Genomic DNA, 22,982 nt, shown 5'->3' with positions numbered 1-22,982 from the left:
GCCATTTTAACATGCACTGTCCTTGCAGATGCTTGGAACAGCATAAAAGGTGCCATTTGAACAATTACACTGTTATGCTTTGGCATAAAAATCTGATGTGTAACACAGCCCTTGGGTTAATGTGTCACCTTCCAAAACACAGGACAGACACAGTTTTCCATTTCAACTGTCTTGTTCCTCCTCTGACCAGTCTCAGTCAAACCACTGAGTACGTACCTTGTGAAATGTCTGGATCCTGAGTGACCTTGCATCCTGTTAGCCTGACTGGCTCCTGTCTGTGCGTTACCCTAAAGGTTCCTTGTGGCTACATTTGTATCATAGTTGCTTTTCCAACCCTCACATTCCTCCTGGGGTATTAAGTCAGGTGGGTCTACAATGCATACTCAAATACATTGTATAGCATAATCTGTTTATTTATCGTTCCATTGTTGGGAACTTGTCTCCAAATACCCAAATCGCGGCCTATCCCTTGTCTGGGTCTCATGTATGAATGAGTGACAAATTGTGACAGTGTACCATGGCCATATACAGGGATTGGGTATGTTGCCTCCAGCAGAACCAGCAATGTCAGATAATGTGCAAGAAAAGTCCACACATTTTAGGACCCTGACAGTCCACACGCTGATTCACATTGCTCACAACATATTGATGGGCCGTGCGTGGTGAATAGCTGTGAGAATAATCAGCACAGAGGCTATGATGTTCCCAGATGCAGTGGGAATTTTAGAGGCCAACCTGTGTACAAATGTTGTGATGACACCTGCCGGTACAAGAATCCTGAGATATTATCTTACTCAGCACACCAAGGTTGCCCTGTTGACATTCTCATAACACATCTGCAGTGACAGGATAGGACCATCCCCATGTGGGTTCTCAAATCTGCATTGGCTTTACTTCCATTGATCTCTGAAGGATACTTAGTAGATACAGGAATAGCCGCCACAGACTCATGACTAGACCTGAATGTAACTGTGACAACATAGACCCCTGAAAATATACAGGCTAAACATTGGCCCACACACATGAACCAGACACATCTGTGCATTTTATCACTGGAAATATGTGGCCATGAGCTTCTTGGTCTGCTGGTCCTCCACTGCCACAGGAGAGTTGTGGCTCAGTTATATGATCTCAACTGTGGCGTGACATTACAATTGTGGTTTATCTTTGGCTCTCCGTGTCCCAAACACGGTACCCACTTAGTATGTACATGTGCCTGACTCATGGTGGGTTCACCAACAAGTGCCTAGGAAGCTGTATCCAAAATTCCTGGACATGTGATGGCCAAGTTTTGGACCATTGACATGAACAACCGTCTGCTATCTATCCAGTGCATGCTTAGTCATTTGTGGTGTTAACGTTACCCAAAAAATAGAAAGTGCACACAGCAGTTGTTGCTACATGTATGACTAACACATGTCCTCTCTCATTTCCACACTGACTTGCATCTGAGGGTTGGACACATTGACTCCACGTGCATACAAGCATATTTGCTATGATGCACCTTGTGATTTCCACACATTGGGTCAACAACAATATTAGTAGCCAAAGCACACACATTGGCCCATAGGAATTGAGTTATTGTATGCCCAATTTGTGTAATACATACTTGTAGGCCATATGTTTGGCCATCTATTGCGTCAGTCAAGAGTGAAAATCCTGTACATGAAGTAGCGGATCATGGTCCGCAGTAGTATGATGAGCCACATGTGCCCATACACCGTCATGCCCAAAGTGGGCGCAATCAGCCTATCTCAGTATTGTCACACCTGTAATGTATCATTAAAATGGTAAAATGACCCAAACCCAGTTAATGCTTGAAATTTTGCCTCATACGCGTCAAAAAATGATGCACATATGTCTAAAGATTACGCTTATGCCCAAAAAATGACGCATAATACCCTGAAAGAACCATTGGCCCTGAACAGTATCTTCCACACTGTACCACCGGAAATTGGTTAAGTTAGAAACAATTTTGAACCATATGGATGCAGGGTGAAATCTACTCCTGTGCGTCAATAAAAATGACGCGAAGACTGTATGTCTCATAATATTTTGACGCATGACAATAAAAACACACAGCATTTTAGGCAGGAAGTGATGTGATAGGATATCCTGTTTACAGAATAGGTACAGTAGGTGTACTTTCACTTTCACTTTGCAGTCTGTGATATTTCTTGACTGTGTGGCTGTGTCTCGATTTGTCTCTGTGGATTTAGTCAATTTGTCTCCAGTGTGGTCTTTTATTTGTCTTTTTGTGATTAAAAACTGTCTGTTGTATCCTGTCTGAGTGTTTTTGTGGTCATTTGTGTTGTAAACAATTGTCTTTGTTTTGTTGGGAGTCTCTTGTGGGTAATGTTAGTTTGGGTATAGTTGGGCTGTGTTAGTAGTTTTTTTTTAAATGTTTCCTGTCCTACTTTCCCCCTATTCTCATTTGTTCCCCTTTATCCCCTATTTCTGTTTTTGTACCATTATGTTGGGTAGGCCTCGTCTTGGCAGGATGAGAGAGGAGGAGCTGGGTGGGTTAATTTGGCTGGTGTGCCATTTCCTACCCCTGATGATTGAGGCAGGTGGGCGTGTGATCCGGGGGTATCACACTGAGGCACGGAGGCTCCGGTGGGCAAAGGTGTTGCATCATCTGCAAAGGATTTACAACACACCAAGAAACGACCACCAGCTGAAGCACTGCTGGGCTGACCTTGTCTCCAGGGAGCAGGATCTGCTGGACCACCTGGGGATTGTGATTGGTGGCACTGTTGGTGAGTACAAATCATGTTAATGTGCATGTTTAAATGCTCTGTAGTGACATTAGCTGATTTTTACAATATCTGCTGGCAATGTTGTTTAGTGTATGGAATGCTACTGAAACATACAGGGTCATATTTCTACTTTGTTAAGGACCACAATTTCGAGCTGTTTGGAAGCAAGAGCTCCCCAAATTTACTGAATACATTTGTATAATGTAAGTTAGTGCCGCCTTTGTGTCAAACAGCAACACAAATCAGGTGCCAAATATGTATAGATATAGGCCACAGTTGCCTGTGAGGTATAGAATTTTCCGACACATTACCGTCATTTGTTGACGCAACAGCTAGACTAACTTTATAAACACAACAGGAGCCTGAAAATTAGTGCAGGCTTCACGTCAATTGATGATAGCAATGTGGCGCAAACATATGTCTCATGTGTGTTTGGTGAGTGTGTAAGGAAACCGATCATGGAAATACCGAAAATATTTGATATTATTGTGCCCCTCCTTCATTTCGGATACATGTCTGATCTGGATTTGGGCACATAGGTAACAAATTCTAGCTGCGCTCAGCTTACATCTTAGACTGATATTTGGAGTTTGTAGTGCCACATTTAAATTAGGTATGGCTGGCAAAAGGTATGCACATAGGTTCATATCTCTATGGTTGGTGCAACTCATCATAGCTGTGCCACATCAAATGAAGAAACTGTAACAAATTGAGGGCTAACAACTGTCTCTTGCCTTCTGTACATTGTACCTGTGTGTCATAAAGTTGTCATAGTCACAATGGCTGGTTGACTGGTAATGCAGTCCTCACGGAAAGTGGCTTTGGATGTCTCTCATGGATACATATGATGAGACAAATTCACTCCATGATTTTGTCTGCTCACTAATGAAGGAGCATGTTTGCCACCACTTGATAGTTAGGGCCACTGCATGTGTGCAGATATGTGTGTATCACTCACTAGACTCCCTGGGTCTGTACATGTTTGCAGTGTTATGTAGAATGCAGTATCATCAAGTCGGAGAGGCTTTACTTTCTGATGTAATCTTACACATAGTATTTGTCTTTGGAATTGTTGTACAGTGCACAGATATTGAACACATTTTTCCCTTCCATGCCTTACAGGTGGACCGGCACCCTACACTGTTGGTGAGGTGGCTTGATTTGAGGACCCAGACATCTCCAGTAAGTGTTGATATTTCTGTTATGTGTTGTGTTTACTGGTGATGTGTGATGGACTCCTGTGTGTTGGACACATAGCAAGGTGTGATGCGCTGGCCTATCATTTGTTTTGTTCCCTGAGTGGAATATCATTTTAGCAACATCTTTGAGTTGGCCAATCCTTATCGTATTGTCATATTTTGGTATTCTAGGTCAGTCCTGTAGGCACGGCAATGTGGATAGGGATGAGTCATGTGGATAAAACTTGATTCAGAAAAAGTCACAGTGGACCATATTAGTGAATTACTCAGCCAGTCAGACCCGAATTCTCCCAGAATAGGGATCCCAAAGTCTTACCCACAGACTTCTGCTTCTCTATTCACTAATGAACATGTTGAACTGTATGTTAAACTTCCTAGCAGCATGTAGCTCCACATGTAGTGCTACGAGTATGTGGCACTTGAGTACAATGGCCTAAGTGTGCATGCAACTCATGTCCAGAGGTGTTCTTGCATCTCTCTGTTTGTTGTAAGTCATGGCTTACTGGTAGTAAATGATGTGGACAAAGGTCTGCATTTCCTAGCATGAGTGTTGATGGGATTGTCCAAGGGTTAGCTGTCTCCTATTTGGAGATCCTCCTTACCTGTGGTGTGTGTGCTGGGCCAAACACATGTCCAGCTTTCCTAAGCTTCCTGGGTGTCCTTGTTTTTAGAAATTAATAGTTGATTGTCCACCCCCCCCCAGACACCCATGACCAGCTTTCCTAAGCTTCCTGTGTGTCCTTGTTTTTAGAAATTAATAGTTAATTGTCCACCCCCCCCTCAGACACAGGCATAGGGTTGTGAATAGTGTACCTAGGACTGATGATACAAGTTTGGTACACAGACATGTAAATCAGTGAATCACTTGTCTGAACCTAGTATACCCACTCATGATTAGCACATGCTTTCTATACTGGCAAGTCCATTTACAACTCGCAGATCATGTGGCCCTAGATTGCCATCACGTGTTGCCCTTGCAGTGGTGGAGGATGTGCAGCATGATTTTTAGCTGACAACTGGCAGAACTATGATGCCAAAATCATGCCAGTTGTTTCCCATCTTGTAGGGTTTGGATGTGCTATGTGTGATAGGACCTTTGTAGGCTGCCTTGCCATGTACTTCCTCAGGGACAATCAATGATCTCTTTGATGATATGTGCTGTTACAAGTACATTAGATGTATTGTCTGATTTAGTTCTTGTGTCACTTCACACAATGCAGTACCTAATGTTTGGTTTTCTATTTGTCTTAACAGCTGCAAATATGACTCCTATCCAGGTCAGGGAGTTTCAACGGCGGGCAATGAGATACAGCCACATACTTGATGTCGAGTCTGGGTACCGCAACATGGCCCGAAGATATCGCCATGAACGAGCCTCTGGATCTTGGAGGGCATTTGCACAAGGCGGCCCTTCTGCGTGTACCACAGCCACCACCAGCAGCACCACCACTACCACCCAGGTGGCACCAACAGCAGCTGGGACCTTTGCGGGACCATCAACGGCAACTGCTCCAGGACCAAGCACAGGGCCACCTACAGGGCAGCCTACAGCACCAAGCACGGGCCCATACTTCCTCGACTGGCACCCAGACCACCCCTGCTGCAGCCATTCACCCTGCTGCTTTTGCTCATATGCAAAGGAAATTGGACTGTGTCCTTAGAAAGATGACCAGACTGCAGCAGGAGGTGGCACAGGTCAACCGGCAGGTGTGTTCCACCAAGAAGACCCTGAGGAGGGCCAACCTGTAGACATGTACACGGACATGATTCCCTCCCCTCCCTCCTCTTTCCTGGTTCTTATACTTTGTGGGTTTAGCGGGCTTAGGGACAGATGTAGGAACGAAGCAAATTGCGACTTGCAATTTGCGAGTCCGTGTGACTCGCAAATTGCAAGTCGCAATTTGCTATGCAGAAAGGTGTCTCAGACACCTTCTGCGAGTCACTATGGGGTCGCAAAGACCCACCTCATTAATATTAATGAGGCGGGTCGCAATTTGCGCCCCCATAGTGACTCAGGGCACTCAGGGGGATGGAGGCCTGCTGGGAACAGCAACCTCCATGTCCGTGACTGCTTTTAAATAAAGCAGTTTTTTTTTTTCCAAGTGTAGCCCGTTTTCCTTAAGGCTGCACTTAGAAAAAAAAAAAAAAAACCTTTTGTTTCGGATTTTTTCAGGGCAGGTAGTGGTCCCTTGGACCACTGCCTGCTCTGAAAAAATAAATTTGGGTCCAGTCACAAAGGGGAAGGGGTCCCATGGGGACCCCTTCCCGTTTGCGAGTGGGTTACCATCCACTCCAAGTGGATGGTAACTGCAACTACGCGGTCGCAAATGGAGTTGCATGCCACTGCGACTCGCAAGTAGGAAGGGAACACCCCTTCCTATTTGCGACTCGGAAATGCATTTTGCGAGTCGGTTCTGACTCGCAAAATGCATTTCTGCATAGCAAACAAGCATTTGCGAGTCGCAAACGGCAATTTTCACTGTTTGCGAGTCGCAAACAGTTTGCTACATCTGGCCCTTAGTGTTAGGTTAGTATAGGCTGTTAGATTAGTTAGTGTTAGTGTGTGGGGGTGGGGGTTTCTGAATATTTCTACTCTTTATTATTATGTGTGTGGGTGGGTGGGGGCAATGTTGAGGTTCTTGTGTAAAAAAAAAAAAAAAAAAATATCTATATTTGTTTAGTATAGGATAGTATGTGTATAGGTTAGTATCTGTTGTCCTCCATGTGTCCCGTCTCATAAGGGTGGTGGGGGGTTGATGTTTAGATCGTTTCATTAAATGTGATAAGTAAGTTTAGCTTATGTTAGTTAGAGATAGTTGTGGGCAATGAGCAGTTAGAGTAGATCTGGTTAGGTAAGGTCTTTCCCCGGGTTTTCACTTCTGTTTTTACTGTTTAATAAATAATTAGGTAAGCATTTACAGTATGTGTCACATGCTTGTAACAGTGTCTCTTTTTTATTAGATTTTGTGTCCTATGCTGCAAACAAATCCCAACTGAACTGTAACATAATCAGCTACCCCAGAGCTACTTAGCTAAGATTCATCCATTCATTGCAACTACCAATCACGGTTACTATGGATCCCAAAGTGTGGTTTTTTCATGATGTATGTTTTGAATGTCACATACTGTGCTTCCAGATTTAGGATTGGGGACAATGTGTTAAGTCTGACTGCAGTCTCATGTCCAAGTAAATCCTTATAAGGTGAGTGGTAGTAAGCTCTCTTGTAGTATAGTGTACATAACTCACATAGATCTTTTGTTACACTGTTCAGCATGGGTACTTATTTGGATGTAAACTCATACACCTCCATTCATGCATTTTGGTGTGTGTTAGCTTAAATTTGTGGGAAATGTCACACACGTTAGTTTTGCATCGAAGCAACAATTTGAAGGCACTATTTTCTGGATTTGACATCCCTTCAGGAAGCGTTATTCTGTCAAACACAGCATTATGGTGTATAGTTTCTATTTTCCTCAGAAATAACCCTCAGGAAGGGCAGAGTATGGTACAATCCAGGCCACTGTGCATAGTGATCAGCCCACATTATTTCAGGACAATCTATAATAATTGACAGGAGGCAAAATTCACTGATCTACTGCACGGTTGATGTGTCACATTACACAGAGACAAAGTGGTTGTGTAAGTGCTATTTATTGAAAAGTGCTGTAGTGCTATATGTACATTTTCCATGATTGTGAGTCCATTATAGTGACATCTTCCATTCTGATGCTACACAAGTGCAAAAGGACATGTCATTGGACATGCTGGGGTGAAGTGCCAGACAGTGCAGAGGGACAGGACTTGCCCATGAGTTAGTGAGAGACTATCACAGGGCAGGCTGACAAGATAAACAGTGGGTTGCAGAACAGTGCTTGGGTACAGTTGTTGCAAGAGCGGCATGTTACAAAACGTAGGACTTTGGTAATAAGTGGTCATGTGGCAGGGACTAGTGCTGCTGGGTACTCTTACGTGTGAAGGTGATCGGTTCCTGGTCTTCATCTTCTGATGTGTGTCTTGCCTCCTCTGCCCTTGGTGGTGGTGGTTGTGAAGGGGAAACACACACCTCAGTGTGTGTAGACGTGGAGTCAGACATCCCGGTAGCTGCTACCTGTGGGGGTCTTAAGGGTAGTACTGCTGCAAGGAGGATCTGCTGGTTCTTAATACTAGCAGCCACATCATGGTGGTAGGCAGCCAGGTCGGCCCTGAGGGGTTCAATGTTGCATTTGTGCACGCGTTGACAGGATTGCTGTTGTAGGTCAACTGTATTACAGCTGTGCTAATTTCCTTCAGCCTTTTTTCTACTTCCTGCAAGATAGTTGTTCGCCCTTGCATAGCTGCTGCCTGTTCTTCAGTTGACATCATGCACGAAAGCCCCCCCTCTAGGCTGGCTGCCATAGTTTGCATCCGCACCTCCTTGGCCAGCTCCGGCTGTACTCCGACTACAGCTCTCTTAAAGCTGGTGCCAGTGTCGTCAGAGTCCTCAGCTGTATTGGAGCTGGCAAGTCGTACAATTGAGGTGGTGGGTGGGTCCTCTGTGATGGCTGCTGTATCTGTGCTCCTCCTTTTGACTGAAGGTGGGTTCTGGAGGATTCCAAGGCCCTTTTGGAGGGTCTGCTGACTGATATTTGTCAGCTCGTCATCCACGTCATCAGTGTAGTCCTGGACAGGCATATCCACAGGAGATCCATAGTCCTCTGCAATGAAATACGGTACAATTAGTGTGTCAGTGTTGTGGCCTTTGTAAGGTGACACGCCTGCCTTGTAATTATTTTCACATTGTGATCTTGGTTCCTGTTCATTGCTCCTGTCTTTCAGATAGGCATTCTCCCAGGCCTATGCCCAACCTGCATGTCACATGTATTGTGGTCAGTTTGTGGACTTGTCAGCATCATCTCCTCTAGGTGTCGGTTCTGGGCAAATAGTGATTTGCCACCTTCTTGTCCTACTCAACCCTCCTTCTACTTTCATTCTCATGGTGAGGCCTTTCACTGGCTGTGGGTGCTATGATGGCACTAGCACCACACTTAACAATCTGGACCTGCCCAGTCTCTGATCTTTCACATCCACCTATATGTAGTTGAAATGTAGTGTATAATATGTATAGCATTGTTATGGCACAATATAGATGTCAGCATTGGTAATGTGTACTGCTGATGTTGGGGAATGTGTGGTACATAGGATTGCCCTGATAGTCGTAGCAGAGTTCTATTTCCTCCTCTGACTGTGCAGCTGTATTTCTGTGACCAGTTACATGTGTCCTCCTCCTCAATGCTGTTGTCTGAGCAGTATGACATTTGGGATGTTGCATTGTGACCCAGGCACAAGATGGACCCTGACATATGCAGCATGGGTATGACATTAGTGCTGTGTACCTCCTAATGTGGATGACATTGGCTGATTTTTGCGGCAACTATGGCCATCACATTTGACAGGACTGGAACATTTGTCTTGTTTCAGGGGATTGTTAACATTGTCATCCTAAACCCTCTAATATAGGTGTTTTAGATCCATGAGGACGTTACTGCCATTAGCTACTTGCCCAGCACACACAGCGGAGGTGGTAGTGGCAACTGTTGTCAATGTTACATTCCAGTTGTCGGTATGGCTAGAGATTGTTAATTGGGCCCTAGTTAATTTAGGGAGTATAGTGGAAAACAAGTGACGGGATGCCAGTTTGATGTTGTGCCCTTCCCTCCTGGCCTGGCTTTACCTTTGCAACATTGTTGGCATGGCAGCATACACACATGGAAAGGTTGTTGGTGTTGTGTAGTGGTGTGCCCCAGGTTTCCTCTGAACGGGCCATGGCCCGGTGCCGTGCCCCTTTACCCATGCCACTCCCTGAATATAATGACTTATATGCATTGTGTAGTAGGTATTCCCCCCGCTGGCAGCTAACATTTGTGCATTTTAATTCCCCATGCGACTTACCCTGCATGTGCATTGTCTCCTGGTAGTCTGCGCTGTCCTGTCCCGCATCCAAAAAATGATGCACACGGCGGGATATTGACGTCCAAGGGCTCGGACGTCAAAGTTTAAATATGGGGCAAGGTTTGCGCTGAATGTGTTTCAAATTTTTTGACGCACATTCGGCGCAGGCAGAGTATACATATGCCCCTCAGTTCATAGAGAAGCAATGGACTTCAGCTTCCGCTCTTGGAGTACATCTTTTAATATTAGAATTCCTGCAGGTTCCCAGTTCCTCCTTAGAATCGGGTTACCGCAGACCAAGATGTCCGCATTATTCTAGAGAGAGGCTGTAAGATTCAGTCGGGCTGAACTACATAATAATTTGTGAGAATGGTTCCAGGTTCTCACCATTTTATGCACTATAGGATTGGAGGTCAATGATGCAGTTGGTTGATTTTGATAAAGGATATCTAGGCTGGGGCTGCTATGGGTCATTGCACATTCCAGTCTGGTCCAGAACCGGGATCAAGGGACCTCGAGTACTTGTACGCCAATTGTGCCAAATGCAAAGCCTGGTAATAATGTTCTATATCAGGCACCCCCAGGCTGCTGTATTTCATTTGTGTTATTATTTCAGAGAAGGACAACGGGGTCTCCTGTTCCCCCATATAAAGGATTTGATGCCTTTGTCTATCGCTTTGAGGGTGGAGGTACAGACAAGATGTGGCAGCATGCCAAGAACATAAGTGAAGCAGGGGGCTAGGACCATCTTAATTGCTTGAGTTATCCCCCAAAGGAAGAGGATAAGATGTTTCTGTTTCTGGTCTACAGCATACGTTTAGGTTATAAGGGGGTCTGAATTTTCGGAGACCATGCCTTCCCAGCTGTTTTTCATAAGGATACCAACATATTTAAGTCAGTGTTGCTTCCATTAAAATAGGAATCCAGCTATAGCCACTTTCATGGTGGTCTGAGACATGAGCAGTGGCTAACTCTTGTCCTAATTCATCCTATATCCTGATACCACAGAAAAGGAGGCAATGAGATACATTAGGGCTGGTAGGGATCTGTCCAGGCTCATGAGTGTAAGCAGATTATCGTCCATGTACAAGAGTACCTTTGCAGGACCTGCAATGGTGGGGATGCCCATTATTTGTGGAGATTATTGGATGGTAGTAGCCAGAAGTTCCATGCCAGTTGGAACAGTAGGTGGGAGAGAAGGCAACCCAGCCTGGTCCCCCATCGAAGTGCGATAGCATCCGATAGGAAGCCCTCACCGTTGACTTGAGCCATCTGGCATATTTGTGTGATGAAGCTGTCCCTCGGGCCCAGGTGGCATAACAGTTTAAATAAGTATTACCACTATACCCAATCAAATGCCTTCTCAGAATCAAGCAAGAGGGCACTTGTGGCTTTCGAAAGAGTCATTTGAGAGCCAGAGTAAGTGGGCCTTTGTACAAAGATGATTGTGTGAATCTCACTTGGGTATCATGGATCAAGCCTGGGATGACTCATTTCAGACAGGTTACCAGGAAAATCACCACGATTTTTGTGTCAGAATTTAAGAAAGAGATGGGGCAGTAACTACCGCATAGGAGTGGGCCCTTGCCCGAGCTTAGGTAGATCTATGATCACTGCTGTGTTGGCCCTGAGGGGGAAAGAGCCGGGCAGCTCCCTTTCCCGGAAGGCACCATGGAGCAAGTCTCCCACATCATCTTTGATCCATTGGTAGAACTCACCTGAAAAGCCATCCTCTGCAGGGGGGTTTTATTATAAGGCAGATTGGAAATGGCCTGGGCCACTTCCTCTTTGGTGATCTCCCTGTTGAGAAGGCTCCTGTCATCGTCAGAGAGACTAGGAGATTTCGACTGGCTAAGAAAGTTTCCATCTGATTTGCACAGTTATCGAGTTTGGAACTATGTAAGTTGTGTAGAAGGCTCAGAAAGTATTCACTATGCCCTGTAGATCACAAATTGTATGATCAGCACTGCCCTTAATCGCTGGTATATTAGTCACAGCTTCACTTTGCTCCAGTTGCACCACTAGTATTCTCGCTGCCATTTCTTTGTGCTCATAAGGACATGCCTTAAGCTTTTAAAGAGTGTATTTTGCTTTGAATATATAGAGAGAATTAAGCTCCATTTTGGTCTTCCCCAGAGCACATCTGTTCACTATCGATGGATTCAGTGTGTGTGACCTGTGTGAGTTTTAATATCTTGTTCTAAGGAGAATTGGCATTGAGCTTGCTATTTGTTGATTAACGCTGCATCCTTCATCAGTTCACCACGCCAAGTGTCAAAACCTCTCCCTCCAATCTACCCAGTGAGGCCCTCAAATGGCAGAGGTCTCTTGTTCCAGTTTCCCAAGTTTTATAGCTGTCACTGGGGAATGCACAGATGTGTTTTCCCCCAGCCTCCAGAGGAATGAAGCTGAACTAAAAAAGGCACACAAAAGAGTTTTAGAACATAGAAATGCCCACTTTCTAGCAGTGGAATTTCCAAGGTATTACTTACAAAGCCACCTTTACCATTAGAAAGGGTTTGTCATTGTGAATTCAATGATAGTAAACATTATGAGGCTGCTTCACTGCAATCCACTAATGCAGCTAGAATTAATTGTAAACTTCTCCCCATATTAACCTTTAAGCAAACACTCTCAATGTTAGTGAAAACACACATGGTATTCTTCACTCCCTGGGCACCTGTGCCCTGGCAAACGCACAAGCCGGACACAAGTTTTAAGACCACCACAAAGTTGCAAGTGCACCCATACAGGCCTGGTGTGACAGGCTCAGTATATATATGAAAATATCACTGTGCAAGTGTGCGCATACTGGCAAGCTTTGCCAGGCTCAATATATATATGAAAACACCATGGTGCAAATGTGCGCATACTAGTACGCTATGCCAGACTCAGTATATACATCAAAACACCAATTTGCAAGTGTGCTTATCCTGGCAAGTGCTGCTTCCCAGCAGATGTAGGAAGGGCTTGTGCACTTTCACACTGTACTTTCAGTGGGAAATTGCCCCTCTCCCAAGGGCCACTCAAAGAGAATCAGCAAGGCCTCTAAGAAAAAAACAAAAACGTTTGGGGAACCACTTCCTCAACATGTCAGGTCTAACAGATCCAAACAAAATATAGGGAGTGGTGAGCTCAGGTAATATCCTATGGAGATGGAACAGAAATAAGAGTTTAGCGTCTGTGGGGGCAGAAACTGAACTGATCCCAAAGTTCCTAGAACGAAGTGTAAGCTTCACATAGCAGCCATCATCTTTCCAAGACTGAAGTGCAGTACAGGGTAAAGCCTTATGTTTGACAATGGTCGCAGCACTTTTCCTGGAAACCTGGTGGGGGGGGTGTATGGGATGATGACGTGGAATGGGCATTGGACATTTTGCAGTTAAAAATGATCTTCCCTACCCAATACCTCTTAAGTTTGTTGGTCTCTTTAGAACAGATGTAGGATCGCAATGTCACCTTGAGGCTAGATAGGGCACATGCTTCACAAAGTTGGTCAAACCATTCACATTGATGGACGAAATAGTGAGGGGCCGAGACAGCATGACTGGAAGTATAGGGATGTGGGTTGTGCTATGTTATGCCCAGGAGCTTTAGCTGCTGTTAGGGGTGGTTAATCACTGTCTGAAGGGTGGCAGGCAGAGGTACGAGAGTCTGGTGGAAAGGTGAAGTAGTCAAAAGGAGAAGAAGTTGAGAGTGGGGAAGAAATTGAGGGAAAAAGAAAGAGGGGACGAAGTGGTTGCGGATAATGGGTGATGGGTCCGGTGGGGTTTGGGAGCTCCGGGTAAGGACAAAGTCCTGGTGGGGAGTAGGGCTTATGATTATCTAGTGAAGACATCTGATGCATTTACTGTGGCAAAAGTGAGTGCTGCTTTCTTTTCTAACTATCTTCAGCGTGTGTAGGCTCTCTGATGAGCTCACAGCCACGAGGACGGAGAGACAAGTGTTAGCGAGAAATGATAGCAGCACTAAAATGTGGACCGCTTGGCCAAAAAGGAGGGCGTTGGGGGGATATTAAGGGGGAGAAACACAACACATGAATATGAATGTAAATCTGAACAGTTAAAGGTGGAGCTATGGCACACAAAGTTGGCATGATACAATTGACACAGGAGATCATAGCCAGGCAGGAAAGCCACAGGAGGCACCTGTATCAACATACAAGGATGGCAGTTCTAGTGGACGGATTGCGGGGGTCGATATGGGAACTGGGGAAAGGGATGTAAGGCTCACAGGGGACAGCCTTTGTAAGGAAGAAGGTGGAGCTGAGTCGCAGCCAAGCAGGATGAAAAAGGGGAGGATTGTGTACAGGAATAATAATAAAACAACAAAGGGAGAATGACACAATTACAGAGGGAGGAGCTATGCTGTGCCAGTGGAAGCTGGAGCTTGGGGGATACTCGGAAGGGGGGAGCCAGCTAGCAAATTGGAGGGCATCAATGGGCCGTATGAGGGTCAGGACATGGTGAGGAGGCCGAAATGGGAATAGAGGAGGCATTCCAGTCAGTCTCCTGCATTACTGAGCGTAGCCGGATGGTGTACAAAAACAATAAGCATTCCAAACAATGTAAAAAGTTCTGAGAATTTTATACATTAGAAACATAGTAAACAGTTGAGGTCATGAAGGGCACCCCTTATAACATAACAGTAGTAAGATCACTCATGGGGGTAGGAGGGAGGGGGACTGGGAGAACTAAAATAAAACGTGCCCCTGGGTAGAATGATAGAGGGTGGAGAGTGGTTTGGGGATGGGGTTAGTTGGTGGGTATGGAGGGGAAGAGAATAGGGAAGGGCTACCAGGGATGGGATGAGGTGGAGGAGTGGAAGAGGGCAGGGTGTGAGTGAGGTAGGAAGGATTGAGACAAACATTCCCATGAAGCATTACCCATCTCTATGGAAGTTCAACAAATCAATTGTTGAGGAATGTATTCCAAGTGCAGGTCCTGGGGGCAGGGGCATTGCTCTAAGAGGATGCTGGCTTCAAGGGGGGCCTGGTTTTGTCTCTGTCCTCTGATTAGGTCAATTCCTCTACTGTTTCTATCATTTTATTTCATTCTTGAGCCTTCTGAAAAGGTCAGTCAGGTTAGCATCCTCAACGGTGTGGATCAGGTCAAGAAACTGCAGAGGTATATGCGTCCATGGGTTGAGAGCATTAGGTATCCATGTTGTATTTATTCAGGGAGTCCAGAAATTGTTCCAGATGCTGCGGGTCATGAAAGTCTCTTGAGCGTTCACATGAGACACATGACAGCCAGCTCAAAGCCATACTTAATGTCCCATTTTCTTACTTGGGACAAAAAAAAAAGCAATAAAGGCCCACTGTTTTGCATTGGTATCTGGGGAACAATCTGCTGCAATATGGATCTGACAGCTATCTGTCTGGTATGTGAATGCTGTAGAAGGCTGGCAATGATCGGGTGGGGCTTGGTGGTTCTGGACACAGAGGAGCAACAAGCCTGTATCCTGAGTGCTCTCTGGATTTCAAGAGGGCGCACAAAGAACTGTCCGGTCAGTTTTGGAACGAGGTCGAGCAAGAATGCTCATGTGTCAGAGAGTTTCAGTTTCTTGGATGTTGCATAAAAATTTATATTATCCCGGCAAGAGCGGTTCTTCAAATCATTGAGTTTTTGTTTAATGGGCTAGGCATCTTGGTGGACAGTCTCCAGGTCCATCAGCTTTCCCTCTGCAACAGTGAGACATTGGTCCATTGAGTTCACTTGTGCATGGAAAAGCCCCATATCAGTTTTAATGCTCTTCATATCCTAGGTGAGGTCCATAATTGTCATGCCTATGGCAGAGAGGCAGGTACTAATAGAGGTGATTTCTTTCAGGATAGCATCAAGGGGTGCTTCAGGCATGGTAGCTGTCACAGGTGATGCACGGGCAGAAGATTGCTTGCTACCACCCACCATGTCGGTGAAGAGGAACTGTCTGGAGTGTTTACCTGTTGCCACCATTGGTCAAAGGGGAGGGCATGGAGGGACAGCTGGGAGATGCCCAAATACAGTTATAAAGTCTAAAACAGCATCTGTGAAGAGCGAGTTAAGGAGGATGAGCCATCTAGGACTGTGAGCAAAGGGGCTGGGGACGCTCTGATTTTGTGAAGGAGAGCCACTGGCAGAAGCAATAAGTGAGAGAGCAGTTACCCACGGTCTTAGAGGTGCAGTCTGAGTCCCTCGGTTGCATTCAGAGGCCAATCAGTAGATGGGAAGATGGAGATTCGCTGATGGTCTGGTCGCTGGTGGGCCTGTGAGGAAGTCTGAGAGAGGCAGGCTGGGAGTCTCCAATATGTGTGATAACCCTGGGGTGTGGTAGGAAGTTGAGAGGAAAAGGGGGAAGTCAAGCATGCTCAACAGCGGCAGAAGTGAGTAATGTCGCATGGACTACTGGAGAAAATATGCCATTCAGCAAAGAGGATAGTTCCATGGCAGGTCCCATAGGCCAGAAAGTCAAAAATAGGTGTAACAGAAGTTTACTGGAGGGGTCAGAAAAGAGAGGGCTGTACGACTACAGTTGCACTCACCTCAGGAGCTTCTTCACCATTGTCCCCGCTCTCTTGCTGCCAAGCAGGAGCCACCGTTAACGGTTGGTGGGATTGGGGCTATGTGCACAGGGGGCCAGGCTGGTTTTCAGGGAGGGGGATTATCTGTTACCAGAGACAGGAGCCCCCGGCATAATCCGAGGCTTCAGATGGGGATCAAGTAAGGGGTACGACTTATGCAGGTTCCATCATGGAGGGCAGTGCAAGCACCACGGTTATGAGAGGGCAGCTTGCACCTTGAGAATAGGCCCCAGTAGGAAACAGGAGGGGCTGCTTCAGCAGACGGTGCCAGCCTCAGGGCTTGGAAGTCAGCTCCGAACATATCGCAGGCAGTGGCGGTACTACACCTCCAGCTATAACAGGAGCTTTATAGCTGGAGGTGTAGCTCCTATAGCTTTAACAGGAGGTCAGCCTAATGACCTTTGAAGTTTACTTTTTTGTTCTGGGTACAAGAGAGAGCAGGTCTAATCCTTTCAGAGATCTTCTCAGGATATAGGCAGCAGGTTCAGTCCTCCTATGATCTTCCTCAGGTGCAGAAGTTTTCTGAAGTGTGTGCTAAAATGACATATTTAGGCCTGGCGCAAACGAGTAGGTGGGAATGACTGCAGGGAAAGCCCTAACCAAAGAGACAAAAGTTCCCACTACACGTCTACCCACTTTGAACATTTTCAAGATAGCAGAAGTCTTTGGCCAACTAAACTTGGGCTCTGAGGTCTTGGTGTGTGTGTGAGGAGTTTAGTAAGGTAATCCTGCTGTTTTCCCACATTGATTACAAAAATTGAGTTTGGGACAGTCACTGTACCCACAGTAGACCCGGAGACAAAAGTCTGGTCCAGCAACCAGATAGCGGCTACACAAAAGTGTTTTGCACATGTGAAGTGCACACATGCCTTTAGGGCATGTGTGAGCAACATAGCACTTTTAAAAATTCATTTTTAATGCAACTTGGAGTTGGTGGTAATTGCATTTCCTAAATGCCTGAGAAATGCTTGATACGTGTGCATAGGGAATCGCAAATAGGAATTCCCTATTTGAGATTTCCTATTGAGGGAATTACAAATTGCAATTCCCTAGTCGGAGTCACAATTTTAGGGAATAGCAAAAAATTGTGATTCCCTAAAATGGGACTGCGATGCCTTTCATAGATTGCGAAAGGCTTTTTTGCATTCGCAAACGGTGGAACATTGTGATTCACACCGTTTGCGAATGCAAAATAGTTTGATACATCTGGCCCTAAATTCCTATATGTCCTACTTTTAAATACCATGCACCCTGCCTTACAAGGAATAAACCCTACGTAGGAGTAACTTTTAAATATTTAAATGACAGGTTTTGACCTGTCAAAATTTATTATTTTCAGAGGTTGAATGTGTAGTTCAAAACTGAAGCATCCTTACTCCAAATGGTAGGTCTGCAATCATGTTTACACTGTCAATGTACTGGGTGACACAGTGGGTGCTGCTGTCCGCTGTTGACATTTAACTTACAGGCGCTGAATACACTTTGCATTACAGGCTAGGTACTTATAGGTAAGTTATGTCAATTAGGGGTATGTCAATTTCTCCATATGGAAAAAGGGGTCATGGGCACTTTATCACTGGTAAACAACAGTAAAGAGCACAGAGTTCTATAGCCTGCAACAATATACAGTCCAACAAAAAGAGAAACAATTAGGGTGACCCTGCAGGAAGAGTAAATTTCCTACTGGGATCCAATTTGGAACTGCAAAACCAAGTAAAGGAGAATGTTGTCTCATATCAGACATCTATTGTGCTGTGGAAAGAAAGGGAAAACTCACATTATCAAATAAACTCATTTTGAGAGGTGTACATGTGCGAGAGTATGTCCATTCTCTTCCTGAAAATGCTTCAGTGACACTGGAAGATCAATTTATCAGTGTTTGTCTATAGAATATGTAGCCCAATGCAAGGTAAAATAGACACATACACACAAAAAGGAGCATTCTGCTGGAGACAATCAGAATGCAAGATAGTGAAAGATAGATCCCAAAAGAGAGAAAGAGGGGTCGGCTATAAAGAGACAAAATGAGCAAATGGGAGACAGTGAGAGAAAACAATAGAAAAAAGTGAGAGAGTGAGAGGTAGAGAGAGAAATAACTATTTTCTATATATTAGTGACAGGTCCTCTCAAAGCAGCCATTGGATCAAGAGAATCTGTGAATTCAAAGATCAGAGCAACTGAGAAAACGCTAGAGAGAGTTAGAGACAATGAGATACATATCCACTGCGGAAGACTCCATAGCACCAAGGAAAATGCAACTCACACTCGCATACAGAAAATAAAGCTTTTGGACAACAAGGCAGAACATGCAGAGAGACATGCAAGATGAAACAATATCTGAGTTGTAGGGGTCATGGCATGGGATGCAGGAGTGAATATAGAATATTCTTGGAATCCAAGAGTTAACTGGACCCCAGCAAATTTTCATGCAACTTCATTGTGGAACAAGGACACAGTGACATGCTCAGAAGAAATTCCTCTTACCTTTGAGCATATAGGAAGGCTTTGATAAGTTGGTGAAAAACACCATTGTGGCATAATACTAGCAAAAATAAGATAGAATCTCAACTGTTGATATATTTGAACAAAACAATGCTCATGCCTTTAGACTAAATCTCATAGGCAGAAAGAACACCATGATGAAAGAGCTACTAATGGCTTACAATGCTTCTTCATTAGTCTTGGCTGATTGCTCTAAGGGCCAGATGTGTCACCAAGGCCATTTGTGATTCGGAAATAGCGAGTTTTAAGAAATCGCTATTTCCGACTCGCAAAGTGCCATGTATCACATTTGCGAATCGGTAATAGCGATTTCTTAAAAATAGCAAATGCTATTATCGATTCGCAAATTGCGATACCGGCCCCATTCGCACCTATGGGCCTGTTGGCCCATATCTGCAAATATTTTGCATTTCCAAAATTGCGATTTCTGAACCAGAAATCGCAATTTTGGAAATGCAAATCCCCAGGGTGCTGGGGGCCTAAGGCCCACTCTGCTGCGCCTCAAAACGTTTTTTAGGGACATGTAAGGTGCACACATGCCAAAAGGGCATGTGTGTTTTACATGTACAATTTAAAAATGCATTTAAAATGCATTTTTAAATTTTGCACATGGTTACCACCAAGTTCAACTTGGTGGTAATTAGTGATTCCTAAATGCCAAAATCGCATTTAGGAATTGCTTCATACATGTGCTAAGGAATCGCAAATAAGGAATCCTTATTTGCTATTTCTAATTTAGAGAGTCGCAACTTGCGACTCTCTAAACAGGGTCGCAATTTTAAGGAATCGCTATTTTAGCGATTCCTTAAAATTGCGTTCAGAATGTATTTCATACATTCTGTAATGGCATTTTGCATTTGCAAACGGGCATTCACACTGTTTGCGAATGCAAAATGCTTTCATACATCTGGTACTAGGTCTTTTGCTTGGCAAAAAGCACAGTGCTGAGGAGACCCTTGATAAATTCACACCACTGTTCAAACTCATCCAATCAGCAGTGAAGACAACTGAACAATTGTAAAAAATGTAAAAAATACCCAAATTTGACTTGACATGAGAAAACATTAATACACCAGAACTGGTTATTACTGATTGAACTAAAGCCAAACACTTGAACTTTATATTAGTTGAGGAAGAAGGCAAGCATTGCCCCTCTGGAAATTATTCTAGCATGGAGACCTCTCCTAATCAGCAGCCAGATCCTGGGGTTTAAATATGGTTTCTCCGCTGATTTAATCTCATTTTTTCACAATAAAACAGAGTTTGGAGCACTATCGGCCTGATTTAGATATTGCCAGATGAGTTGCTCTGCCACAATGGTGACGGATATCATGTCCACCGAAATCCAAGTCCTATTATATCCTATGGGATTTAGATTTAGACTGGATATCCGCCACTGTTGTGTAACTTGTTCACCAATATCTAAATCAGGTCGTATATCTTTTACAGGCCAAATTAACATGGCAAAAAATACATATGATATATTGACATATTTACCTTTAAGTAAGGTGCGATGTTGTTAATGATGAAAGTGACAAAAAATGTCAGATTCCACAGTAGGCAGCTGTGATGAACTCAGCATTTTTCATTTGCTGTTAGGAATTTCATACTTTCTATTACAGGTCAAAAATGGCTATCAATTAGAAAATAGGCTAGCTAAAGAGAAGACCATGAGTGTTCACAACAGTCTTAATCATAATTCCCTTGTAATTTTTTTACATTTCCTATCTGAAATCTATTTTTGCCCAGGGCAATGTTAATACTCCATCCTATTTTTATGTCATCCAGCATCAATCCATTCATCTCCCACTCTTTTTGTTTTAGCACCCATCAGACCCTAGCCTTACTACCCTAGGTTTTTTTTCCCCATGCAGTCTTCTGATCATCTTTTTTTTTGCTGCTGTTGCTAGATTCCAAGTAACAACCCCCCAATAACTCCCCTTAATCCATGTCCTCTGTCCTATATCCTTACTCTTTTCTTTCCCCTCTAAACCTCCTTCCCTTATTGCTCCACCGTTCTCACTTTCTCTCGTTTTATTGTTCGGAATTACATTAAATTTCTTTACCCAACTTTTATCTCCACATTCCTTCTACTCCTTCTTCCTTACCTCATTTCAGCTACACTACACTTTCCATTTTCTGCTATCATTTGTCAGATATTTTCCCCTTTTTTCCACTCGTCCATATTTGGGACAAACACGTTTGCTCATTCTTTCTAGTACTATAACACTTTGGTGCTGTTTCATTTACATATTCTATTTAACGCCATGTCTGCATGGCTTTGCCAAATTTCTAAACAAAAGAGTAAAATTGGTCTAAGGTAACGTTTTCTGTTTTTCACCCAAATCATGTTCATATTGTAATGTTTTTCTAATAAATATTTCCCTGTTAAATGGGTACTCTTTAACCATAATGGCATAATTAATTATTTTGTGAAGTACCATGAAGTACCATGCACTTATGAATGTCAAGTGAATTTCTTTCTCAAGTGTGACATGTCCGTTTTGCTTTTTTAAAATAAAATATTCTGCCCTGATTTTATGCGAATTAAAATTGTGAAGGCTGGTATTGTTCATTACCAAACCAAACGATCAACAGTTAAGAATAATAAACAAAAGGGCAGCGTTTGGTTTTGAGTTTGGATATTTCACATCCCCATATTCCAAGCTATATCTCAAGATCACAAACAGGAACAGATCATGTGTTATAAGCTCATACCCCGTCTTAAGATCAACTAAGTTGCAAAAAATTCATGTAAATATGAAAATGAATTCAGAGAATGTGTTGAATGCCACTTTTTTTGTGTGATCAGTGATTTGAACGTTTTCTTTCTTTTCCTAGTCAATTTACTCCAGCCTAATATTTCAATGGAGCCTACATCCGGTGAAGTGACGCCAGGGCAGTCTCTTGTGGTTCACTGTACTGCTGAATGTTCCTATCAAATTTTGATGTTTTTCCTCAACCAAAATGGGTCCACGGAAAGCATTTACATGTCCTCATCAGTAATCAATAACTCCGCCATATTCAACATCCCTGCTGAAAACATCACAGCGGGTGGACATTTCTTCTGCAACTATGAGATCCAGATCAAGAGTCGTGACCTCCTTTCCCCTCCAAGCAACACTTTGCAAGCATATGTGCGATCAGGTGACAAGTATTCGTCTATAATCTACTTTACTTTCCCTTTTTCTGAAATGTGTTTTGAATTGTGCTTTCTCCTGCAGTAGCTGCTTCAGAACAGGTAAGTGCAAACAGTGCAAAGACCAATCTTCTAGGAAATTGGATTGATAACTAAGGGATAAGAAAAACTCAGTATTGAAAAGCTGTGTCTGAGCTTCCCAAATTTAAAACAATTAAGTAAATGGAGGTTTCTGTGGCGAATACAAGACACAAATGGACAGCATTCCCTCAGAAAAGGTGCATGTAGTATTCATCACCACAAAAATATTACAGCAAAGAAACAAATAGGATAACATTCCCCCAAAGTTTTACTTCCGGGTTTAGAATTTTTTCCAGACCTCAGAACACTTCACAGGACAGTGCTCCAAATGTCTAAATATCTTCTTTCCATAGTCTAGTGGTAGCCTGGGACTTTGATCTCAAAATCTCTATTCAGAACAGACGTGGAAAAAATAATCAAGAATGCCTTGTCTTTTTGGATAGGCTTGGCACATGGTCCCAGTCCTCTGGAAGATGAAAAGTTTCTAAACTCAACTTTTATGAAAATTTGGATGACTTCTTCCCAGGTACTCAAATTGTCTTTAAACTTTCAGGATCTGCTCTTGTTGACCATAGGCAAAAGCACAGTTCCAAAATGACCTGCCAGCAATCTCCGATGCAGCCCAGTGCGTTTTAACTTGGGTCCCTTCCTTCCTTCAGCTGTAGCCCTCCTGGGTTGTTCCTGAACTTGGGGGCATATTTATCAAATTTTCACGCAATGCACCAAGCCACCTTGCTGCGCTGGGTGAAAGGGAGAGGGCAGGAATGCTCTGTATTTAACATTATACAGTGCCTTCCTACTCTCTGCCTGT

At 43.9% G+C, this 22,982-nt stretch overlaps 1 protein-coding gene across 2 annotated transcripts in view; it reads left to right on the top strand.

Annotated features, from left to right (window-relative positions):
• Positions 1-22,982, top strand: part of LOC138246243 (uncharacterized) — a 796,965-nt gene that overhangs the window by 663,886 nt on the left and 110,097 nt on the right. For both annotated transcript variants that reach the window (XM_069200654.1, XM_069200655.1), the window contains one exon: positions 21,793-22,098. In XM_069200654.1, the coding sequence (XP_069056755.1) occupies positions 21,793-22,098 (306 nt within the window). The remainder of the gene's footprint in view (positions 1-21,792; positions 22,099-22,982) is intronic.

This window comes from Pleurodeles waltl, chromosome 7, assembly GCF_031143425.1.
Source record: "Pleurodeles waltl isolate 20211129_DDA chromosome 7, aPleWal1.hap1.20221129, whole genome shotgun sequence".
NCBI lineage: Eukaryota > Metazoa > Chordata > Amphibia > Caudata > Salamandridae > Pleurodeles > Pleurodeles waltl.
This window is presented reverse-complemented; position numbering and strand designations above follow the sequence as displayed.